Source organism: Vitis vinifera, chromosome 19, assembly GCF_030704535.1.
Source record: "Vitis vinifera cultivar Pinot Noir 40024 chromosome 19, ASM3070453v1".
In the NCBI taxonomy this organism is placed as follows: Eukaryota; Viridiplantae; Streptophyta; class Magnoliopsida; order Vitales; family Vitaceae; genus Vitis; species Vitis vinifera.
Window position 1 is genome coordinate 26,758,542 of NC_081823.1, and position 26,194 is coordinate 26,784,735.

Here is a 26,194-nt window from a genome sequence, read left to right on the forward strand (position 1 = left end):
CATGTGAAGGATGGGCAATATTTGTAACTCTTGCTATGGATGTTTTCATTGGATTATTTTTTGGAGGAAGTTTCTAAAATGTAATTAATCCTACTGTCTTAATCCTTCCAATTCCCAGAAAAAAAGAAAAAGGAATCTAACTATAACTCTGTTAGTTTTGCTTTCTAAGTCCTAGCCTGAGTCACTGATACCTGTCAGGTAGCCATTGAAGTGGAGCGAGAAGAAGATGAAGGTGGTATGGTGGGAGAAACATTTACAGACTATGTGAGTGCTGTGCTTCTTTAAACTTCAAAGTTTTAAGCTTTGTTTTGGCCTTTTTTATATTCTTCTATCAACTTCAATTCTCTGCTTTGGTTTGTCAGCCGGATTAATGGAAAATTTCTTTCAGATGGCTCATGTATTTATGCTTGTTTGTGTTTAAATACAGCGCCCTCCCAAACTGTCTATTGGTCCTCCTCACCCGGATCATGTTGTTGAGACGTCTTCTTTATCTGCAGTGCAGCCACCGGAACCCACATATGATCTCAAAATCAAGGATGATCTGGAAAGTTCAAATGCCTTGTCATGCTTGCAAATTGAGACATTGGTCTATGCTTGTCAGGTTTCCTTTATAATTGAACTGAACTTATGGCCAATAACTGAGTATGCTCCTTCACTTGTGAGATAATTTTGTTTTCCATGGCAGAGACATCTTCATCACCTTCAGAGTGGTGCTAGAGCAGGATTCTTTATTGGAGATGGGGCTGGTGTGGGTAAAGGTCGAACAATTGCAGGGTTAATATGGGAGAATTGGCACCATGGGATGAGGAAAGCATTGTAAGTTTTAGGCTGATTACAGTCTCTGTATGCATGCACATCTTTTCATTGTATTTTATTTAATTAATTAATTATTGATTTTTGATTGTGTATGTTTTGTTTGACCAATTATTGTGTGATTAGGGCATTTGCTTCCAGGCATGAATTTGTCATATGTTGACTCATGTTTTGTAATGCTTTTTCACCTTCTCTGATGGCCTTACACAGGTGGATTTCTGTTGGTTCAGACTTGAAGTTTGATGCAAGAAGGGACTTGGATGACGTGGGTGCAACATCTGTTGAAGGTAAATACTTACATTTTAGTTAATTTGGCATAGATATGTTTGTTAAACATTTGTTTTATCATTTACAATCTATCCAGAAAATCGTTGAATTATAATAATTCTGATTAGACTTTGGCACTATACCAAAATTTTAAGAAATAGCTAGAGTTAATGTTTTAAAAGGTTAAAGATGATCTTGAGGCGTTTAGCCTAAATGAGGTGAGATGTAAGCCTCAAGGCAGAATGAGGCGTAAGCCTCAACTTAAATAAATAAATAATATACAATTAATGCATATCTTTTACTTATCAAAAAAAAAAAAAAAAAAAAAAACCCTCATAAAATCACAATAAAATTGAAAAATAAAAAGACAAAGTTCACACAATAAAAATAATTATTTGTCATTGTTAGTAGTTCTAATTTAATTCATTTTTCTCTCCTATAATTTATCTCTCTCATGGTTCTACCAAATAATTTTCAACATTATTGTTACTATCATTAGGATCCTCCGAGGAATATAATCATATGCAATTATTATATTATCCTCCCCATTGGTGTTAATACCAACCCATCCCTCTTCTTCATCCACCAATTGTATTGGTATCTTTTTTTATCTATCAATTATTAGATTATATGAGATCTAATACAAATTGAGATTTAATAATTAGGGGCCCAATACAAAATTCATGAAATCTATATCAGAAGTCCACAAAAGCATAGATGATAGAATCCATTAAAACTCATTGAATATTGAGACTTAGGTCTCTTATGAAATAAATACCAAAAGTCCATAAAGGTTAAAAACCCTTCAGATGGCCTCATTAGCCTTGAGGCTATAGCCTCAAAGCTATAAACCTCGGTAGGGTGAGGCTTAAGCTTCAGTTATCTTAATTAAGGCTATAGCCTCAAGGCTAATTTGTAGAGTGTCGCCTTGAGGTGTAAGCCTCTATAGCCTTTTAAAACATGGGCTAGAGGTCAGCCAAGAAAAAGGAAAAACAGTAAGAAAGAAAAGAAATAGAAGGATATTGCACAGATAGAGTAGAGTGCATGGAAACTCAGATTTAACTTTTGCTTATGAAATTTGAAGATTTAATCGAATAATCTTATGCCTTTTATTCTCACTGTTTCTTTCATGCTTGATATGTTGGGTGCTGCCAATCATAAGATGATCTATTACCTTTTGTTTTCAGTGCATGCTTTGAATAAGCTGCCTTACTAGAATAATCTTAGGCCTTTTATTCTTACTGTTTCTTTCCTGCTTGATATATTGGGTGCTGTGAATCATAAGATGATCTATTGCCTTTTGTTTGCAGTGCATGCTTTGAATAAGCTGCCTTATTCTAAGCTTGATTCAAAGTCTGTGGGAGTCAGGGAGGGAGTTGTTTTCTTGACCTATAGCAGTCTTATAGCATCTTCCGAAAAGGGTCGCTCTCGTCTGCAGCAACTTGTGCAGTGGTGTGGATCAGGATATGATGGACTTGTTATATTTGATGAGGTGCAATTTTATTTCTTTTGGAAATGATGAGTTTGATGTAATTTACTAGTTCCTTTCATAGTTCCATTTTCTTCATAGGTTATTATTATGTAATTGATGCAAGAGTTGTCCCATGGTTTCAATATCTTTTCCATGTTTTGCTGCTAACGGTCATGACTGCATTGTAGTGCCACAAAGCTAAGAATTTGGTACCTGAAGCTGGAGGGCAGCCAACACGAACAGGAGAGGCAGTTCTTGAACTCCAGGTTTGCTTTTTGGTGGTGAATTGTTGAGACATATTTTGCCTGTTGTTGAGATGCTTTTTTCTTTGTAGAGATTATGTTTCATCTTCTGATAGACAACAAAGAAATTAAAAGAAGGGAGAAATGTTGGGAGAGTAACTATAGAAAGGAAGAGCTAAAATGGAAAAAGGGAATAAAATACAATACCATGACTTAGGTTAAACCTAACTAGAGGAGGTTAAAAGTCCCATAAGTTCTTTATTTGCAATTGTCCCCCTCCCCCTCTCAGCAGCTACAAGTCATCTTCTTCATTGGTGGAATCTGGGACCTAATTATATTCCATCTGCACTCCCTAAGAAAGAGGTACAAATCTTTCATGAGATGGTTGATCATCTTAAATCCCAAATCATTAGGAGAAGTGAATCAATAATGCTGGAAGAATCTCCAAGAATATTTCAATCTATCCAATCTCAGGAGCTTTACTTCATTAGGACATGAAGAAGAGCTCTAACACTAGTGCATAGGAAGTATACAGCTAAGAAGAACGAAGAAACAAAAGGACAGTAGGGAAGGAAGTTTCAAAAGGAGAGTGAAGTTTTGGAAGGAGAGATGGTGTGGGGATGAGCCTTTGTGTTTATCTTTCCCATGTTTGTGTTCTTTTGCAGTATCGGAAGAGGCTTAGGTGGTGGATTTATGGGATTAGACAGATGAGGGGTCATTAAAATCCATGTTTTTTTATAGACATTTGAATGATTGGGAGCTGAATGTAGAGGAATGACAATGAATATTGAGGGGGAGGACAAGGTAGTGTGTATAGATTCATGGAATGATAATTTTTCTGTTTAGTCTTTTTATGCTGCCTTGGAATCAAGGGATTCGATTCCTTTTCCAATGAGTCTAATTTGGAATCCATGGGTACCATCTAAAGTAAGGTTCTTTGCATGAAAAACTAGTTGGGAAAAGTGTGGGCCCTATTAGAGAAAAGGTTGGTTCTTCGACAATAGATGCTTTCTTTATAAAGTTGAAGAAGAATCCATTCTTCGTTGTGCCAAGACAAGGACTCTTTAGCTATTGCTTTTCACTTTGTTTGGTGTTTATTAGGTGTAATCTACCATGTTTAGAGAAACTCTTTTAGGGTGGTATGGTCCCTTAGAGAGGGTTCCACTGTGCCTTTTCTAGACTATATGGAAAGAAATGAATCAATTGGATCAAGCCTTGAAAAGTTCTTTTCTTACAAACATGTTTTTGTGGATGAAGTTGTATGGAGATATAGGTGTTGTGCCTTTAATTAATTTTGTTAATTGGCTAGGTTTTTGCTAAGAGTGAGAGTTGTTTTCTCTGTTCTTTTTATTTTGGTTATGCCTTTTTACGCATGTTGTATAATCCTACGTACTTTGGCACATGGTTTCTTTATATATATATATATTAATTATCTTCATTTATCTTTATCTTTTTTTTTTGATAGGTAAAGAAAAGATCTATTGAAAAGAGACGCCAAAAGAGCGACTCAAGATATACAATACCTATACACCCACCACCAAATCGACCAAAAAGAACAAGAAAATAAGCGCCTGGTCGGGTCAAAAAACAACCTTAACTAGAGCCTAACCAATAAAAAAAACTAACTAAAGTTGGAGGGCGATCAATTATAAACAACTTTGCCTCTAACCAAAGAGAAAAAACAAAAAAGTATTTGAAGGATGTATAAGGATAAATACAAAAATGATGAGCATTCCTTCAAGGATGTGTAAGGAAAGGTTATAAAGTAACTATGTGTCAAACCTAACATGAACAAATCCAACCTTAGAAATAAAAATCAAGGTAGAAAAAATAGAAATATAACACACTCTAGGAGAAAGAAAGTTTACGACAACAGAGGCTAAATGCTTAGCTCCTTGTTTGGCTACTTAATTTGCGGCTTCGCTGAACAAGGAACCTAAGTGAGGGAACAACGCAACTCACTAACATCTATGATTTTGTGCATCCAATTGTCAAACTTCCATGATCCTCTTTCCTTATTAGTTACTTAAGATATAACAATAACTAAATTGCCTTCTACGATTAGGGTGGAAAGGCCTAAAGCTTTAGCTTGTAATAAACCCTTTAGCCATGCTAGTATCTCTGCCCTAATAGCCAACCCCAGTCTTGCTTGCTTATAGAAAACTCTTAACTTTGTACTAGAGTGATCTCTAATCATGTTGCTACATCTTTCACTGGGGTTACCCAAGGAATATCCATCAAAGTTTAACTTCACCGAGCCTAATGGAGGGGGTGACCAACCAAGTAACACTTTCTTCATTGACTTGTTTGAGAAACAAGCACTCTTCCGATCCAACATTAAGAGAAACAAAGGGATATATGCAAAAGGATTTGGTGATTAAGGCCTAAAGGGAAGAGTAAAAGTAAATCCAATCCCTAATGACATCCATAAATTTCCATCTATCTTGGAAAATCCATTCATTCCTCTCTAATTAGGTAAACCATATCAAGGATAAAACAACCATCTGTCACAGATTCTTTGCTTTTATAAGGCTTCCAAAGCCTTTAAAAGAGATTCCCATCATTTCTACTATACCTTTAGGAGGAACGCTTTTAAGATTGGCTAAACAAAACAATCTTTGCCAAAGAACTAGTGTAATGGGACGACAATGAACAAGTGATGATTTGTCGATTCATTATTTTTCAAAAACATTATACAATGATCTGAACTGAGAGCTTTGTAAGGTCTTCTTAATTAAAGCATGTCATTAGGATTAACACCCTTTCATTTGCCACAAACCAAGCAAAGGCCTTCACCTTTAGTGGAGTTTTTGAGTTTTAGATTAAATAGTAGGAGTAGAAGAGGTTACGACATGAGAAGAGGGAGCAACTGAGAGAGTTTTGTAAAATGAGCTGACAAAAAAAAGTATTGAGGATTTTATCTATAAAGGAAGATGATATGTACACATGACCCAAGGAATAGAGGAGGCTAGTCATTTCCTTATCTCCAAATCATAAAAGTTTTTATTAAAGTTGAAATTCTAAGGTGGACTGGTAGAAGATTAATCTATAGCATGAAAGATAATCTAATGACTTGGAACAAATTTGGAAATCGAAGCTTAAGAGGATTCTTGCCCAGCCAAGTATCCTCTTAGAGGTGATTTTTTTTTTGCTTTCTCCCACCAAGTACTGAGTGAATTTGTTTATAAAATCTTTCACTTTCCTATTAGAAAAAGGGAAAAAAAAAAGAAGAAGAAAAAGGAACCATATTTTTGCTAAGGTTTGTACCAAGAAGTTTAGTTTTCCTTCCATTTTCTCGAAGGTCAAAATAAGCTAGGAGGTCCTAACCATATGGGGAGTATGCATAGAACATTGACAACAAAAAGGAAAGCAAGAAAAAGAAAAAATCCCAAAGAAACACACACCCCTCCAACTTGGAAGGACCCATCTTATCAATGCAATCTAGAAAATGATGTCTACCACCTATCATACACTCATGTATTAACTTTCATTGATAATAAAACATTTTTTTTTTTTTTTACTTTATATGCGACCTCTAGAGATGTCAATCCAAGCGAGATGGGTTAGGGGGTGAGTGTTGTTCTCCTTTGATTTCTCATATGTTGTGTTTTGGGCATGTTTAATTTTCTACTTTGTTTAAATATTCATTAGTATTCATAGGCACATTTATAAGTTAAGATTCTAACATACCTATCCAAAAAAAAAAAAAAGCTAAGATTCTAACATATTGATCTCAGTTAATAAAGTTCACATATATTATCTGTGAGACCAAACCAGTCCTTTCTTGTCACATATTGAATTGTGTTTTAACCTTTCCAATCTCACACAAATCTCTTCTAAATACAAGTATATCATGCATGGTCAATACTACCATACCTGACTATGTATTCTTTGTGAGGATTGAGTGATTTGAGTGACCTTGATGTCAAAATATTGTGTGAATGGCCGAATACCTTGACCTTGAGTTTTGTATATTATATATAGACTTTACAAGGATGCTATACATGGAAAGCAAATAAAAGCAAATAAATTCCCGCATGATTCTACCCCTATACATGTAAACTATAATATGTCAAATAATGTATGCTAATTGTACAGAATAATAAATGGAGAAATAATGAAACAATTGTGGACTAAAATAAGGAAAGAAGTGTGGAGAGCAAAGTTGTCCTTTGACAACCCCTCTCAAATTGATGCAGGTTGATCAATAAGCATCAATTCGCTACTTAGCAAGCAATGTCGATGACGAGAGAGAGCCTTGGTGAAGATATTAGCAATTTGTAAGTCAGTGGAAATATGTGGAAGAGTGATAACACAAGCTTCAAAGGCTTCACAGATAGAGTGACAGTCCACTTCAATATGCTTTGTGCGCTCATGATAGACAGGATTGGCCGTGATCTGAATAACACTTGTATTATCAACATGTAGAGGTGTAGGATCGGTCTCAGAAAAATCTAACTTCGCAAGCAAACCTCGAAGCCAAATGATTTCAGAACAAGCAAGAGACATCGCCCGATACTCAGATTCCGTAGATGACTTAGAGACTCTGTCTTACTTCTTACTTTTCCAAGAGATCAATGCATCACCTAAGAACACACACCAACCAGTGATGGAGTGACGGGTATCCACACAACTAGCCTAATCAGCATCACTATAAGCAGCAAGGCGAGTAGAATTGCCTGTAGGGAAGAACAAGCCACGAGTAGAAGTGCCTTGAACATAGCGTACGATCCTACGGACAACAACCAAATGAAGATGAAGAGGAGTCTGAAGGAACTGGCTGACTTGCTGTACAACAAAAGAAATTTCCGGTTTAGTAATGGTGAGATAAACAAGGCTACCCACCAACTTCCTGAATAAACTGGGATCAACAAGTAAGTCGCCCTCCTCTTTGCGAAGCTTGACATTTAATTCCATGGGAGTATCAACAGAAGTAGCCCCTTGTAGACCAGTTGTAGCTACCAAGTCACTCGCATACTTATGTTGATTGAGGGAAATACTAGAGGGACTATGATGCACCTGAAGACCAAGAAAATATGTGAGAGACCCAAGATCTTTCATATAAAAGGACTCGGAGAGATGAGTTTTGAGTTGACTAAGTAAAGCAGAATCGGAACCAGTGATCACAATATCATCAACATAAACCAAAAGAACAACAATACATATGTCTGATTTCCGAAGAAACAAGGAAGTGCCATACTAGCTCTGGCTGAATGAAATTGTAATAAAGTGGTGCAGAATTTATCAAATTAGGCCCTCGGAGCCTGTTTGAGACCATAAAGAGAGTGGCGAAGCTTATACACATGTGAAGTCAGAGAGGGAAACAATCCCGGGGTGACTTCATATAAATACACTCTTTAAGATCCCCATGAAGAAAAACATTTTTTACATCCATTTGATGTAGTGGCCAATCACTGGAAGCAGCAAGAGCTAGAATCGTATGAACAATAGTCATTTTAGCCACCGGAGCAAAGGTCTCTTCATAATTGACACCATATTCCTGATTATTCCCAAGTGCAACAAGCCGAGCTTTGTAACGATCCAAACTTCCATAAGATCGGACCTTGACTGAGTAAACCCATTTGCAACCCAGAGGAACAATAGTGGGAGGGCAGGGCTCAATGTCCCCAAGTGTGATTGGCCTCTAGAGCGGCAATTTCTTCCTGCATAGCTTGTCGCTAACAATCATGCTTGGCAGCATGTGAGTAGCATGTGGGAATATCAAAATTGGACAATGCAGTAGTAAGGGCTGAAATAGAATTGTCAGAACTGGAAGAGGGAAATCCATACCTATTCAGAGGTACAGACACTCGAGGAGAGCGACGTACTAAAGGTGCTAGAGGTGCTGCAATTGACTGAATCTGGAGCGTGGTAAGATCAGATATCGGGTGAGCCACCGAAAGAGATTGTGGGTGGGAGCGTCTCGTATACACAATACTTGGTTGAAAGCGAGAACTGACTGGATGAAGATCTGAGAACTGCTGCTCAAAGGAGGGGAGGACCACAGTAGAAGAGGATACAGGAAAGAAATGTTGATTTTCAAAGAAAACAACTTTCCTAGAAATATGTGTACGATGTAATGTAGGATCATAGCAAACAAATCCCTTTTGACACATATTATATCCCAAGAAAGCACATCGAACAGATTGAGAAGATAATTTATGTGGCTCATGAGGAGGTAAATGAACAAAGCATACACAACCAAAAATACGAAGGTGATCATAACTAGGTTGCTTAGCAAATAAGCGGAAATAGGGAGACTCCATATGTAGGACTTGAGAAGGTAAACGATTAATCAAGTGGGTAGCAGTTTTCAGAGCCTCTACCCAAAGCATGGATGGAACAGAAGATTCTAACAAGAGAGTATGTACCACATGTAAGAAATGACGATTTTTGCGTTCGGCAACTCCATTTTATTGAGGAGTAGAGGGACATGAACGTTGATGAATAATACCCTTAGAAGCCAAGAATGCTTGAAACTTAGTAGACAAATACTCACCACCGGAATCTGTGCGTAATGTCTTAATAGAAGTAGAAAATTGATTGTCAACATACGCTAAAAACTCAGTGAAAGTACGAAAGACCTCAGATTTAGAGCGAAGAAAGTAGACTCAAGTAAATCTGCTATGATCATCAATGAAAATCATATAACATTTAAATTTCTCATGTGAACTAATCGGGGAAGGTCCCCAAACATCACTATGGATAAGATCAAAGCAGTGAGATGCTCTACTTGCATGCAAAGGGAAGGGAAGAGTTTTACTTTTACCAAGTTTGCAAGAATCACACTCAAGAGATAAAGAAGAACGATCCTTATTACCAGGTAAATCGGAGTTCAATACATGAGATAAGATCTGAGTATTGAGATGGCCTAAACAACGATGCCACACCATACTAAGATCTGAAACATTATTACAAGCAAAAGACTTAATAGAAGAAAGTGGAGAAAAATCTGGAACAGGTAAAAATAGTGGAAACAAGCTCCCCACTTTAGGTCCCTTCGCGATCGGCTCCTCCATTACCTGGTCCTGCACAACACAACCATTACCAGAAAAATTAACAGCACAATTGTTATCAACTAATTGGCCAACAGAAATAAGATTCGTGGAAAGTTGAGGAGCAAGAAACACATCAGTGAACTTAGAAGAGGCATCGCCGATAGCAGCTATGGGCAAAGGGCTGCCATTGGTAGTCTGAATGGAAGATTGACCAGCGTAGGGCCGAACATGACACAAAGCGGTGGGATTATTAGTCATGTGATTAGAGGCCCCTGAGTCCACGTACCAGAGTTTAGTAGCATTGTTACCTTGGAACCCCATTGTTGATAATGCTGAAATTAACATCCGTTGCACCATTTCTGGGGTGCAGTAATCTGTAGCAGGAGGTGCAGGAACATAGCACGCAGTTGAAGGAGAGTCGTGTGCTGCAAAAGTTGCTACAAGAGGGACAATAACCAAAGTCTGAAATGCTTGGGTCTGACGATTCTAGGGGCGAATACGACATTCTTTGATAATGTGACCCTTCTTCTTGCAATAAGAACAAAACTTCTTAGGACAAGTGGTAGCAATATGCCCATATTCCTTGCAGCAGAAACACTGCAAGTTTTTAGAATGCATAGGTGGTCCGCGTCCTTGGGCAGCATAAGCTACAGTTGCCGTCCCCGAACTGCCATGAGATTGCTCCAGAATAGCTTGAGTACTAAGGCGTTGCTCTTCGCGAAGTAACTCACCAAAACAAATATCAAGAGAGGGAACGGGAGATCTATTCAGTAAAGAGGAGCGGACAGATTCATATTCTGGACGTAGTTTCATAAGAAACTGATTACACCGGGTAGTCGCATGAATAGTCTGAATAGTTGAGAGAGCAACAATAAGAACATCCGCTGTAACCAAATCAGCATATTCATGCCAAAGAGTCAGAAATGCCGAGTAGTAGTCTTGGATGGAAAGATTACCATGTTGAAACATGACAATCGCATGTTCTAACTGAAAGCAATGAGCATCGTTATCCTGATGATAAACTTTCTTCAAGTAAGCCCATATAGATTGAGCAGAGCAATGGTCCCGCAAGTGGGTGACAATATGAGGCTCCACTGAACCAAGAAGCCAAGACATGATGCGTGCATCAAGCACAACCCATGAAGGAGAAGACCCAACATCCTAAGATTTGTCAAAAGGGGATGGTTTTTCAACATCCGTGCCATCAATATGACCCCAAAGGTCTTTTCCCTTGAGAAAAAGTTCAAACTGAAATGCCCAGGTAGAATAATTTGTGCCTGTAAACTTAACACACACAGGTGCAGAATCCATAGAAAATAAATAGAACCCAAGACAAAAAGATGGACAAAAAAAAAATCTAAGAAGAAAACTGACCCACGATAGCCACAAAAATACCGAGAAAAATGGTTGTGGTTGGGTGCAGCACGGATCAACACAGACTTGACCGAAAGACACCTCCGAAACCGAGAAGACAGAAAAGAACTTGAGGGAAGAAAAATTAGCAACCTTGCTCTGATACCATGTCAAAATATTATGTGAATGGCCGAATACCTTGGCCTTGAGTTTTGTATATTATATATAGACTTTACAAGGATGCTATACATGGAAAGTAAATAAATTCCCGCATGATTCTACCCCTATACATGTAAACTATAATCTGTCAAATAATGTATGCTAACTGTACAGAATAATAAATGGAGAAATAAGGAAACAATTGTGGGCTAAAATAAGGAAAGAAGTGTGGACAACAAAGCTGTCCTTTGACACTTGATACTATGTTAAGCTACTGATTTTCTTAAAAGCTTAAGATGTTAAGACATGGGCTCAAAATGTAAACCGGGCCAATGTATGGTCCTATACCCATGTGTGCAAAGGTAGATTAGTAGTTTTGAGTTATAATTAAGCAGGTGGAGGGATAAATTATAGGAAAGACTCGAACTCAAGACCTCTAATTAATCACGGCCTTGATAACATGTTAGAGAATAAAGAATAGGAGAAGAGGATCTGTTTGTTCTCTTCTTTTTGAGTAATTAGAGAGAAAGAACTATAATACCTAATTTTATATGCGCTTGTATCTTAATGCTCAAATTAATAATACCCTCACAAATAATGTTTATATATATATATTTGTGTCAGTGTGTAAGTTTTAGTAAATTCCTTAACTAGGAAGAAATTCACTTTTTAGAATAATAATTTTAATAATTGGAGGACCTTGAAAGACTCATTTGTTCTCTCACTTGTGCAAACTTGTCTCTATTCATCCTAGATGTGCGAGCTTGATCATTATCTTTTTTCATACCTATTTTTAAAAGTCCTTTCTTGTAGTCCTATCTAATCTATCAGACACGGTTCCTTTCTATTTAGCTCAATTTATTTGGAAATCTAAAGTCTTATTTAAGGTTAAGGTCTTTACTTGGCTTGTGGCATGCAAGAAGGTAAATATCAATGTTATGCTATAATTGAGAAAACGTTACAAAGCTTTTAGTCTTGACCATTGCATTTTGTGCATGGAAAGAGGAGAAACTACTAATCATCTTTTTTTACATTGTCTGTTGACTTAGGGGTTGTATCACAAACTATTTAAATTTGCTAGCTTAGACTGGGTTTCTTTTAAGAGTATGTGTGAAATGATGGCCATCTCATATAGAAGCACTAGTAGAGGCAAGAGGCAAGGTCCTTTGGCAAACTGTTTGTCTCACATTAACTTGGATTAAGTGGCGGGAAAGAAGTGTTAGGATTTTTTAGGACAAATGGACTACGTTAGAGACAATATGATATTTAATTCATTTCTAATCCTCTTTTTGGGCCTCTTAAACCACTACTATTAAAGGCACTTCTCAATTTTCTGCTGCTCGAATGGTATTCGGTGTGTAAATCAAAAGGTTTTGGATAGTAAGGAGAGGAGCATTGTTTGGGTTGCTATTAGAAGGAGATGTATTATCCTCAAAGAGAGATGAGATGCTCTATATTGTATATCGTTATGTGGTACCATACTGATGTATAGGTCTTCTTAGTATATTGGAGGAGTTCAATCATACTTTTTCTGAACAAATTTTTGTAAATAGGGGAGCATTGCTCATCCTTCTCATGTACTTCTTCCTTGGGGACACGGGCAGCTTCTTCTCATTCTCTTTGTGGGACTGGTCTTGGTTTGGAGGGTTGTGAGGTGGCTTTTGCCGTTGATTCTCTGGGAGAGGACAGCGGTCCCCTAAGGATGGTTTTGGTGAATGACACTTTGTTGGAGTTTGAAGAGGCTGGGGTGACCCCGATAGAAGTTGCAGCGGGTGAGATGGATAAGGAAGAGGGATCATGTCTTGGCTTGGTTTTGAGGGCAAAGGTGCCTATGGAGAATTGGTCCTCAAGCAACCTGGCAGTTTTCAGCTACTGGTTGGGCATGCTGATAGTGGGCTTTGAGGCTGAGACATTGGCTCTCCTCAGAAAAATGAAGGCTGGGAAAATAGTAAGACGTTGAAAGGATGGGAAGAGAAAGAAGAACTCTTCTTCTTCAAAATTGGAAGGGAATTAAAGAAACTGGAGTGTTTTGTGAATTACCAGGGACCAGAAGCTAAACGATGAGGGTGTGGATAGGGAGAGTGGGAAATCACTGCAGTGGGTAGAAGATGCCTTTTTTTTTTTCATCTTTTTGGAATGTTAGAGGGGCTTCTGCTATGTTTGGGTCACAGCAACCCTTTTGGTAGGCAGGCCTACCAGAAGGTCGTCTGGGGGTACTTTGTTTTCTCTAGGTCTGTTAAGCTTGAGGCTTGGTTCGGGGGGGCAGGTTGTTGCTGCCCTTTCCTTTGGCTTGCTGGAAGGTGCTTTTTGTATACTTCGTGTGTAGTTTGATGTGCCTCTTTCAAGTGCTTTTAATTTAATCACTCTTTTGACCTATCAAAAAAAAGTATTAATCCTTAGTCTCACCAGTAGTCCCACTGCTTAGTTAAACAACACAACTCTCCTTGCCACACCGAGCGGTCATTCCATGCCCAAGGGTTTCCTTAATTTAGGGTCTCGCAATGGTTACACAATGGCCTTGTTACTCTAGTTCAATCATTTTGTTGCTTTATGGAAATTTGATTTACATTGATTGAATTGGTCCAGAACTGCTGGTTTGAGCTTTATAAGACATCATTTATAGAAAACTGAATTGAGACAATAATTAAAGTAGGGGAAAAGAGACCTGTAAAACTCTCATCTGGCATAACTCTCTCTCTCTCTCTCTCTCTCCCCCCCACCCTCACCCCCCCCCCCCCCCCTCTTCCACACTTCCCAACCACATCCTGATTAAAACATGTATATTCTGGTACCAAATGTTTGTTCTCTTCCTATCAAACTAGTGGAATAACTTTGCACTTTTTTGTGGCAAAAGAGTGTACCATGGCTAGACTTGTTTTCTCCCAACTATTAATTTTCAAATTCTAACATGACAGGCTCGACTTCCTGATGCTCGTGTCATTTACTGCTCAGCAACTGGTGCCTCTGAACCACGCAACATGGGTTATATGATCCGGCTAGGTCTTTGGGGAGCTGGAACTTGTTTCTCTAATTTTCGGGAGTTTCTAGGTAAGATAGTTGTGTATTTTGCTTCTATCCTGCAATTCGTTTTCTAATTGAAGGAATAAATTGGTTTAGTTGCTTGGGTATATGAAAAGGGATAGTCTATCAAACTTGTTACTGTTATTGTTGTGTATTGCCCTTCTATCTTGCGATTTAGTTTTCTAATAGAAGGCATAAATTGGTTTAGTTGCTTGGGTATATGAAGAGGGAGTCTATGAAACTTGTTACTGAAAATACCTGCTGGAGGTAGTCACTTTTCTAATTTCCTTGAAACTTAGTAAAGGAATGAATATTCTTTCAGGTTAGGACTAAGAATCAATGTAGTAGTTTGTTGAGAGCCTTATTTTATTTTATTTTAATTTCAAAATAACTGAATTTGTTAGTTAAGGAAGAAACAAAACAACGAAGGATGGGGTATCCTTCAAAAAACAACAAAAAAGGAATGGAATGTTGCCTCAGGAGGTATTGTGATAATTTGGGATTCAAACAAAGTTCAAGTGCTTAGAGATGGTTTTAGGATCTTTTTTAGTATCTATTAAGTTGAGCTTTGATAAAGAGGGTTCTTTTTTGGGTAACTTTAGTTTATGGTCCAAATAATTCTAACAGGAGGAGGGACCTTTGGGTGGAGCTTCAAGATCTCTTTGGTCTAAACCTTCCGAAGTGGTGTGTAGGTGGGGATTTCAATGTCATAAGAACATCGGAGAAATTGGTGTTTCTAAGTTAACCGCTAGCATGAGGTGTTTCGATGAGTTAATAAGAGAAAGCAAGCGAATAGATCCCCCTCTTAGAAATGCAATTTTTACTTGGTCAAATATGCAAGCTTCTCCTGTTTGCAAAAGAGATTGGATAGATTCTTGTTCTCAAATGAGTTAGGATCAATTCTTCCCTCAAAGTCTTTAAGAAGTGCTGCTTGGCTAGACCGTCCCTTCTTTGAAGAGGTGTGTACGGCTGTTTTCCTACTAAACAAAGAGAAGGCCCCTAACCTAGATGGTTTTAGTGGTGTATCAGGAGTGTTGGGATGTGATAAAAGAGGACCTGTTGAGAGTGTTTTCAGAGTTCCATAGTAATGGGATAATAAATCAAAGTGCCAATGTCATTTTCATTGCCCTAGTGCCAAAAAAAAGTCAAAACAACTAAAATTTCAGATTTTGGACTTATTAGCTTAGTTGCAAATTTATACAAGATTATAGCTAATGTCTTATTAGGGGTGCTTAAGAAGAGTGTTTAATTTTTAATTTTTAAATTTTAATTTTTGATAAGTAAAGCAATTGTATTAAGAGTGCTAAAAAGTGCCTAAAGTATATATGATGTATATAAGACCAAAAAAAGGAGGGATAGACAAAAACCATCATCCTCGCTTCACTTACAACCCAACTAATCTATACAATCTAAAAGGGACAAAGAATTAGACTCTATGCCTAACCAACTCCAAAAACATGTACATAAATGAGGGTAAAATCGCATGGTTTGTAAGTTCAGAATCTTCAAAAGCTCTTTGATTTCTCTCCTTCCATAAAGTCCAACATAGATACAAAGGTGTAGCTTTCCAAGCCTTCTTCCTTTTCTTCCCAACAAAGGCTTCTCACCAACTAATGAGGACATCCTTGATTGAGAACGACATCACCCACTGAACATCAAATAAAGCCAAAATAAGGTGCCACAACATGCTTGCTTTAGGATAATGAATGAGAATATGGTTTGTTGACTCATCGTCACCCTTACACAAATAGCATCTTTTTGGAAGGCTCCACTTCCTCCTTTTTAGGTGATCCAGAGTTAGAATTTTTTCCCAAAAAGCTTCCTAAGCAAAGAAATTGACTTTCATCGGCACCCAAGGATTCCACACCAAGCTTGTGGGGAAACTCTATGGATAACAACCAGCTAAGGAGGATAGTAAGATTTGAGAGAAAAGCTTCCCCCTTTCGCCAACCGTCAAATTATAGCATCCTCCACTGACCGTGTGCCCTTGCAACCTTCTAAGCAAACCTTCCACCTCACCTAACTCCCAATCATTTGTTTGTCTAGAGAACATTGGGCTCCAACTGCCTCTCTCCCCATTTTGCTTCCACAACTAATCTACCCAAGCTTCTTTATTTTTTGATAGGATACCCAAGCTTCTTTATCAGTGGCAATTGAAAGCAACTCTGGGAATGTCACAGCTAAAGGTTCCTCCTCACACCACCTATCTTTCCAAAACCTCACCCTCCTGGTGTCTCCCACTTTAAAGCCAATCTTGTCATAAATCCCCTTCTACCCACAACTAACCGCCTTCCCTACAACCACCTGTTTCCAAAAGGAATCATTCTCAGAAGCAAATCTCCAACACCACTTCCCAAGAAAGCCTTATTTAGAAGAGATAAGTTCCTTACTTCCAAGGCACACCCACCCCCCCCCCCCCCCCCCTTTTTTTTTCAAAGCTAACAATTGACCATCTTACAAGATGAGGCCTTCTTTGGAGCTCTCCTCCCACCCCCCCAACCCCACCACCATAGGAAGTCCCTTTGAATCTTCTCCAATCTAAGATTCACCTTATGAGGGATCACAAATAAAGACATGAAATAGATTGGTGGACTAGATAAAGTGCTCTTTAATAAAATCAGTCTCCCTCCTTTTGACATGTACTGCTTTTTCCTCAAAGCAAGTCTTCTTTGAAATCTTTCTTCCACTGCATCCCAAGCATGAACAAACTTCCAGGGGAAGATCCAAATAAGTAGAAGGTAAAGAGCTCACTTTGCACCCCAACACGCTAGCCAAATCCTGTATATTAGAGTCCTCTCTAATTGGGATTAGCTCGCATTTGTCCATATTGATTTTTAAGCCATAGATCGCCTCAAACCACATGCACCCCCAACTTAAGGCCTCTAAATGCTCCTTGTTTGAGTAGCTGAAAATCAAAGTATCATCGACAAAAAGGAGGTGGGACACCGCCCTTCCCACTCCTCCTCTTCTACTAGCCCAGAAACCTTGAATGAAGCCTCCTTCCAAAGCCTTTTTCAATAAACTAGAAAGCGTCTCCATAGCCAAAATGAAAAGAAAGGGGGAAAGGGGGTCTCCTTGTCTTAGACCTTTAGAACTAGCAAAGAAGCCAATAGGAGTTCCATTAATCAGAATTGAATGGCGAACAGAGGAAATGCACCACCTCATCCACCTAACCCATTTGGCCCCAAAGCCCATTTTTTGCATGACTGCTAATAAGAACTTCCAATTCACATGGTCATAGGCCTTTTCAATGTCCCATTTGCAAATGAATCCCTTATCCGAGCTCTTAAGCCTTGAATCTAAGGCTTCATTAGTTATGAGGACTACATCTAAGATTTGTCTACCCTCCACAAAAGCATGTTGGGAATTTGACACAACTCTCTTAACCACTTTTTTCAACTTGTTAGCCAAGACTTTAGTTAGAAACTTATAAAGGCTCCCCACTAAGCTAGTAGGCCAAAAGTCCCTCAAATCCTTTGCACTCCCTTTCTTAGGAATGAACACAATAAAAGTGGCGTTCAGACTTCTCTCGAAGAGACCCGAATGATGAAATTCAGTGAAAAGACTCATCACTTCAAATTTTACAATGTCTCAACAAAATTAACAAAAGGCCATGGAGAACCCATCTAGGCCCAACGCCTTATCCCCCCACAAACTAGAAAGGGTAGCAAGGATCTCTTCTTTAGAAAAAGGATTCTCCAACGCCCTCACTTCTTCTCTGTCCATAACTGGAAAGGACAACTCATTGATGCTTGGTCTCCACTCATCAATCTCTGACAAAACTCTTCGGAAAGAGATTACCGCCTCTTCCTTTACCTCTTCTTCCCTTGTCAACCTTCTTCCATTTACTTTGATGGCAGCCAAATAGTTCCTCCTTCTCTAGCATTAGCCATCTTAGGGAAAAACCAAGAATTTTTATCACTTTCTTTCAGCCACAACTGTTGTGACTTCTACCTCCACGAAATCTCTTCCATACTTGCCCACTTACTGAAATCCTCCACAACTGTTCTTTTAGCCTCTGTAGGGGATAGTCCCAAATCACTTTCTTTAGCATCTCAATAACTAATCTGAGAGAGGGCAACCTCTTTGTTAGAGAAAACATTCCTAATCACCTCGTTGTTCCAGGTTTTGAGATCTTGCTTCAATGTCTTTAGCTTGCAGGCTAAGATGTGGCTAAACAAGCCACTAAAAGTTTAGCCTATCCACCATCTCCTCACCGGATCTTTGAACCACATGTTCTCAAAACGAAAGGGGGATTTACCATTCCTGATCCCTCATCCATCTAGAAGAATGGGGGCATGATCGAATGTAGGCCTAGGCAACAACTTTTGAGAAAGACCATTAAAGTGACTCTCCCATTCTTTTGAGACTAAGAAACAATCTAGCCTAGACGAGTAACTGTTGTTTGGGCCACCACACCATGTGAAACACCCCCCAGCTAAGGGTAAGTCCCTCAATAGGAGCTCTTCAATGACCTCCGAAAAATGCCTCATTGCAAAAGAGATTCTTAAGCTATTTCTCCTTTCTCTCTAACCACATTGAAATCTCCACCAATGCACCAAGGATCACTCCACAGCCTTCTGATGTTCCCAAGTTTTGCCGACAACTCCTCCCTATCAATATTGCTTACCGGCTCATACACCCTAGTGAACATCCAGATGAAATTGTCATCACAATTTTTAAACTTGCAGGAAAGAGAGTGCATGCCTAATTCCACTTCCAGAAGCTTCAAAACTATACTATCCCAAAAAACCAAAATTCCCCCAGAATGACCTCTAAAGTCCACACTTATCCAATTCGAGAATCTGCCAATTTTCTCACAAACAAATTCGTCATATGCTAAATCTTAGTTTCCTGCAAACAAACCAGGTCTGCCCACTGAGCTCTAATGAGAGCTCTCACCATTTTCTGCTTATCCCTAGCACTTAAACCCCTTACATTCTAAGAGAGGATTCTAATCTTCATCCCCACAGGTCACAAAATTCCCTAAAGAACTCCCACCCTTTTTTCTAGTCCCTAAATTTAAGTCATAATTGATGGAACACCAAAGATTGTGTAATTCTCTCTCAAATCTAGACCCTAGGGTTGAAGCTTTCTTTTTTCCCCGTTGAGAGCTTTTGCCCTTCTTCTTGGACTCCAGTCTTCACCAAAGGGCTAAAATTTCGCAAAAGCTTCAACCGACATTTCCACAAACCTACCAAAGGCTAACAACTTGCCAAAGGATTCCTTGGGAGGGTCCCTCTCACTCAAACCGCTAAATCTGGCTCCGCGATTGCTCCTTGCGCTGAAATCCACCTCCTCTAATGTCATTCTATCTATCTTAACGACACTTAAAGGCCCAGTGTCACAGGATGATTCAAATGAGCCTCCTCATGGGCTTATTTAGAGCCAGAAAGCTTTTGGAGACTCCTGGAGCCATCTACACTAAGCCATTGGAGGGAAGAGTGTAAAAGGTTCTAGAGATGTCCACACATCTCTACACTATGGTGGAAGGCATGAGAGGAGTTCAAGGCTTTCTAGAGAATTCTAGAGATCTCTTGTACATAGGGTTGTACATAGAATTGTGTAGGGTATTCGAGAATCTTCTTGATTTGTAAGGAACCCTCCAAGGTTCTAGAGAGTTCCATTGGTGCCTATAAATAGGTGAGGGCCTTGGCCAAGACACCACCCAAATCACTTCCTAACCAAGCAAGTGAGCTTCCAAGCATTGTATAGCTTCCTTTGAAAGCAATAAAGCTTCCATTCTTTAAGAGTTGCCTACTACGCCTTCTACAACTTCCGAGTCGCTAGCGTTTTAGCTTAGCAAGCTAAGCATTGGGAGTAAGGCTGACTTAGCAAGATCAAGTGTCTTGACTTGTCTAAGTGCCGCACAAGCTTAGGAAGAGACTAAGTGTGTGACACCAAGCTCCATTACCACTCCTCTCAAAGGAGTCCCACTCTTATCCTCCCATGAAACCAACATCCTTGAGGCTTCATCCAACGGGAGCGAGGGAATAGATAGAGAAGGAGTAGAAGAAGACGAGAGCTTAACACGCCTAAGAGAAGTAGAAAAGGGACGAACAGACTTGGAAATTGCAAGGCTTCTTCCACTAATGCTTCATCTATGATGATTATGCAAGTCGTAACTAGGTCTCTCTCCATCGACAGTGCACAAACTTCATTTTCATTCACCGTGCAATTGTGAGAGGAATCACCAGAATGAGGAAAGAGATCTCTCTCCCCTTGCAAACCAGAACAAGCCTTAGAGGAGCTAAGGATAGTTCTGCCTTTAGAGCCAATTTCACTGCTAGGCCGGCCTAAATCCTCTTTGTTTAAAGCCCTTCATGCTTCATCAAGGCCCAACATCCCTTTTTTCTTCGCCCAACATGGGTCTTAAGTGTTTGGCCCGCTCCCCCACCCTACCAACGGGCCAACCCAGGCCTGCTTTCTCATAAATAGACCCAGCTGCACCAACTTTCTGCAACGACTCAGAAAAAGTGGGCTATCTCACATCACTAGTGCTCCCAGCTCCATGGGAGGGTAAGACATATCCTTCTCCACTTTCCAACAAGTAAGAGTCCCAACCCACTCTCACCATTGTGCGTGAGGCAGCACCCACGTCGTCTCCAACATTTTGTTGCTATAATCTTTTGCTTTGCACCATAGCCACTAAAGTTCCCACCACAAAGGAATGGAAAAACACAAATTGCCTACCACAACTTGTACTCTACTCGGGAAGAACCCTTTTGATCTCACCAAGATTCTCACCCATTGTAGCTTGTAGCAATTGGAGGTTTCTTCATCCATCATTACAAACCCACCACAAGCATCCCCAACCTGCTTAAAAAATTCACCGTCCCACAAAAAAAGGGGTAGCCCTAAGATTCTTACCCGAACTTCATTCGTCTGCCCTTCTTTTAAGCATCCTACCTTAAGAGATCATTAAAAGAGCCAAATTGTTTTCCTCATGTACCAGCCACGTCTTTCTCTTAAAATCCACTCCGCCTCAAAACACACCTCAAACTTGAAGGGGATTAGGGTACCGCTCAAAAACGCAAGATGAAGTTCTCCCTTCACATGCCAGTAAGACTTGGCCCACGATCTTAAGGAAGGAATAGTAGGGAGCTCGCCATCACCCATTTGCCCACTAGGCAGAATCTCAAGTCTTTCACTTTGTTGAATTCTTCAATCCCTCCAACTTAGACCCAAACAACCTCAGCTACACCCCTCTTGTTGTTTCTAACTGCATTAGCAAACGAAATCTTTCCAACATAACCTTTATTTGAAACTCCTTGAACCGGGTTAGCATCCTCCAGAACTACTGAAAAAGAGTTTGTGGGTCTCACACCAAGGCTTCTAAGCTTACTAATTAGCAACGACCAACCCCTATAATGAAATAATCTTTCTATCTCAAGGAGCCTTCCTTGAGGGAAGACAAATTTTGGATGTGGTGCTGATACCCCATGAGGTAAAGGGAGGAAGGGGTGGTCTTGAAAATTGATTTTGAAAAGGCCTATGATCATGTGGATTGAGGTTTTTTGGACCATGTGCTTGAAAGGAAAGGTTTTAGCACAAAGTGGAGATCCTAGATAAGGGGTTGCTTGTTTTCAACAAGTTTTGAAGTCCTAGTTAGTGGAATTGCTAGAGCCCCATCACTACCCACCCCACCCTAACACACACACACACGGACACTCTCACTAGCGCATGAAGACACTTGCACTCCTTCCTTGACCTCCAGATTACTACAACCATGCTTTGGTACTACCGCAATCTTCCATGGTGGAAACTCCTATCATTTGTCACCTTAAAATCATGGTAAAAGTTTGTACTCTATATGATTCTAAATCAATTGCATGGGCAAGGTTCTTTACTCCTTGTTCCACATCCGTATGCCAATCCATGTCACTTAAGGCAGGCCTCAAGGGCTCCCTCTCCTTTTTGCTTAGCACAGATTGATATATAAGCTATTCGCCTTTGCAATGGAAGAGGAATGATAATTATAAGCTAAGTAGAAGTTAAATTGATAGGTAATTAGAGATGACTTTTAATTTTGTTATTCAAGAAGGAAAAAATGCCTTACAAACTTCTTTTTCTATTTGCAAGACAAGTGTTATTCAACGAACATCTACAAGAAATAAAAAAAAATATTAGTTGATCTATGGAAGACATCCCATCCTTTTTTGACAACAACCCTAAGTCTCTTACCTATAGGACCCATGCGCTCCTTAAAGGTCCACCCCTTCCAAGGTGCCAACTTATCAAACACCACTTTCCTAGATATATTTCTCTTGCACAAATCTCTAAGCATTTCCCCAGTAATGCTTGTGGTGGGGGGATCAACCTTTGGGTTCTCAATATCCAAGACTATTTAGAGTAGTCACGGATAAAAATAGTCTTATTTCTTCAATTCTCGGATCTACTCATCCCTTTTCATGGAACTTTAACTTTCGACGCAACCTATCCGATCCTAAGATATAAGATTTAGAAGGCCTCATGCGGTCACTTGATTGTCTACATGTGTCATTTTCGGTTCCAGATGCGAGATCCTGGTCTTTATCTTCTTCAGGGCTTTTTACAGTCAAATCTTTCTTTTTTGCCTTATCCCAATGTTCTGGTTCTCCTCCAGTTTTCCCTACTAAGTGTGTTTGGAAATCTCAAGTCCCTTTCAAAGTCAAGTCCTTTATCTGGTTGGTGGCACACAAGAAGGTTAATACTAATGACTTGCTACAACTGAGAAGACCCTACAAAGCTCTTGGTCCTGATATTTGTAAGTTGTGCATGAGGCATGGAGAATCAGCTGATCATCTTTTCCTACATTGTTATTTGACGATGGGGTTATGACACAGATTATTTCAGTTAGCCAAGATGGATTGGGTTCCCCCAAGGAGCATTTCTGACATGTTCATCAATTACAATAGCTTTGGTTTATTGAAGAGAGGGATAGTTTTGTGGCAAGATGCTTGTATAGTTGTAATTTGGGTTGTGTGGAGGGAAAGAAATGCGAGGATTTTTGAGGATAAAGCAAGGAATTCAGAGAATCTTTGGGATTTTATTCATTTCCTTGCTTCTCTTTGGGCTTTTTGTTCCAAGGTTTTTAAGGGGACTCCCCTTATTGTGTTACAACTTGATTGGCTAGCGGCGTGTAATTCCTTTGGGTTTGTCTAGTCTAGAGAGTTTGTTCGTTTTTACTTTATATTTTCTTGTTTTCGTATTCTTGTTGTTTAGTTTTCTTTGGTGGAAGGATTTCTCATCCTTCTCTTGTACTTTTTTTTTTATCAGAAACGAAGAAGAATATATTAATTGAAGAACAGATACATGAGAAAGAAAAGAAACAAAAGAAATAACAGAAACCAAGAGAAGGATGAGAGGTCCTTCCTACACAAATTGAACAAAGGAGAAAACTCCCAACAATAGAACTCTAAAAACAAAGAGAAACCCCAACAATCTTCAAACTTTTGAAGCGCAAACCACAATCCAGTTAAGTTGTAAAACATTTAGAGGAACTTGTCTAAAAGCTTCAGTACAAAAAGCCCATAGAGAAGAATAAAACCGAATCAAATCCCATAACATCTCTTCCGTTCTCCCTTTATCCTCAAAGATCCTATTGTTTCTCTCTTGCCACACGATCCAAATCAAAGTAAGGCAAGCAATTTGCCAAAGTGTCTTGCCTCTTAATGAGTTCCTCAAGCCTTTAAAAGTAATAACCAACATGTCCTCAAGACTCCTTGGAGGGACCCAAACCAACCCTGCTAGATTGAACAACCTGTACCAGATTCCAATGGTAACGGGACAATGAAGAAAAATGTGGTCAATTGACTCTCCATTTCCTTTGCAAAGAATGCACCATTGAGGACAAAGGGCTTTGTAGGGTCTTCTCAATTGCAACTTGTCATTGGTGTTTACCTTCCCATGTGCTACTAACCAAGCGAGGGCCTTAACCTTTGAAGGGACTTTTGAACTCCACAAGAACTTGGCCAGAAGGAACAATACAGGATTTGAGACTTTTGACAAGGCCAAGAAAAAAAATTTCACTGAAAACAATCCTGACAAAGACAAAGATCACGCTCTTGAATCTGCCAAAGAAGGAGAGAAAAACATAGAACTAAGGGAGGACATTAATTTCTGAAGGAGATCAATTTCTGAATCCGTAAGATTGCGGCGAAAGTTAAAATTCCAAGACACTGGAAAGGAATTGCCAAGGACATTTGAGACAGTGAGGTTTTTCACAGAAATAACTTTATAAAGATCAGCAAATTGAAAACACAAAGTTTGGTTACCCCACCAAAGATCTTCCCAGAAACGAATTCTCTCCCTATTGCCCACCACTAAGCGGACAAAAGGGGAAAACACCTGGAAAACTTGAGCAATAGCCTTCCAAGGACATCTGTGTGACCATCTAACCACCATGTTGGTGTCCCATGCATTAGGATGTGTCCCATATATACTCGCAATAACTTTATGCCAAAGACCACTCCTTTCTCTAGAGAACCTCCAAAGCCATTTCCCTAAGAGAGCAATATTTCTCATAGAAGTCTTCCCAAAGCCCAAACCTCCCAACTCCTTTGGTCTACTAACAACCTCCCATCTGATAAGATGATCTTTCTTCCCTTTCCCCGCCCCAGACCAAAGAAAATCCCTTTGCATCTTCTCAATCTTTGAAGCTATTGATACTGGGATTTTAAAGAGGGAGAGGAAGTAGCTAGGGATGTGAGACAGACAAAACTGAATTAAAGTAATCCTCCCTCCCAAAGACAAAAAGGCCTTTTTCCAACCATCCAGCCTCCTCAAAATTCTCTCAACCATCAGATCCCAAAAGCCTATTGTCTTTGGGTTCCCTCCCAATAGAAGGCCTAAATAAGACAAAGGCCACTCTGACACTCTACAATCCAAAACCGAGGCCAAACTAGACAACAACTCTTGCCTAGTGTTAATACCTGAAATGGTGTTTTTTTTTAAGTTGATTTTTAAACCAGATACTTGCCTAAAAACCAAAAGGATAATCTTAAGGTTTTGAAGATGTTCCATAGAGGCTTTAGAGAAAAAAATGGTGTCATCAGCAAACTATAACAAAGACACTCTAGTCCTATCCCTCCCCACAAAGAAACCCTCCGTTATCCCAATCTTCTCTGCTCTGATCATCAACCTACTTAGAACATCTGCCATTAGAGTATAAAGGAAAGGAGAAAGGGGGTTTCCTTGTCTCAAACCTCTAGAGGCCTTAACCCAACCCTTTTCATTCCCATTAACTAGGATTGCAAAACTTGATGAAGACAAACAACCCCTTATCCAAGATCTCCATTTCTGGCTGAACCCCTTCCTTTGTAGCACATGATCTAAAAAGCCCCAATCCACATGATCATAGGCCTTCTCAAAATCGATTTTGAAGACTACCCCTTCCTCCCTTGACTTTCTTTTCTCATCCACCACTTCATTGGCTATCAACACAGCATCCAAAACGTGTCTCCCTTCCACAAAGGCTCCTTGAGAGCCAGAGATTGTTTCATGAAGAACTTTGCGTAAACGCCCTGATAAGACCTTAGCAATTATCTTATATAAACTTGTAACCAAGCTGATAGGTCTATAATATGAGATTTTAAAAGTTTGGCTTTTCTTAGGCACCATAGCAATGAATGTCGCATTTGTGCTTTGATTTATTACCCCCTTGGTTTGGAACTCAAGAAACATCCTCATAAGATCCTCTTTTATCACATCCCAACACTCTTGATAAACTGCTATAGTAAAGCCATCAAGGCCAGGGGCCTTTTCCTTATTCAATTGGAAAACTGCCATTCGAACCTCCTCTTTAGAAAATGGCCTATCCAGCCAGATTGCACTCTCTCCAGAAATAGGGGCACAATCAATTTCTTCAATCCTCCAAGAATCACCTTCAG

General features: G+C 39.4%; 1 protein-coding gene across 3 annotated transcripts in view; it reads left to right on the forward strand.

Moving 5' to 3' along the window:
* LOC100267281 (protein FORGETTER 1) overlaps window positions 1-26,194 on the forward strand; it is a 71,755-nt gene that overhangs the window by 12,249 nt on the left and 33,312 nt on the right. For all 3 annotated transcript variants that reach the window (XR_009465200.1, XM_003634768.4, XM_019217148.2), the window contains exons 2-8: window positions 199-264; window positions 428-601; window positions 686-816; window positions 1,024-1,100; window positions 2,391-2,572; window positions 2,740-2,817; window positions 14,219-14,351. Coding sequence is in view for 2 of the 3 variants with exons in the window: in XM_003634768.4 (XP_003634816.1) it covers window positions 199-264; window positions 428-601; window positions 686-816; window positions 1,024-1,100; window positions 2,391-2,572; window positions 2,740-2,817; window positions 14,219-14,351 (841 nt within the window). In the remaining variant the exon portion in view is untranslated. The remainder of the gene's footprint in view (window positions 1-198; window positions 265-427; window positions 602-685; window positions 817-1,023; window positions 1,101-2,390; window positions 2,573-2,739; window positions 2,818-14,218; window positions 14,352-26,194) is intronic.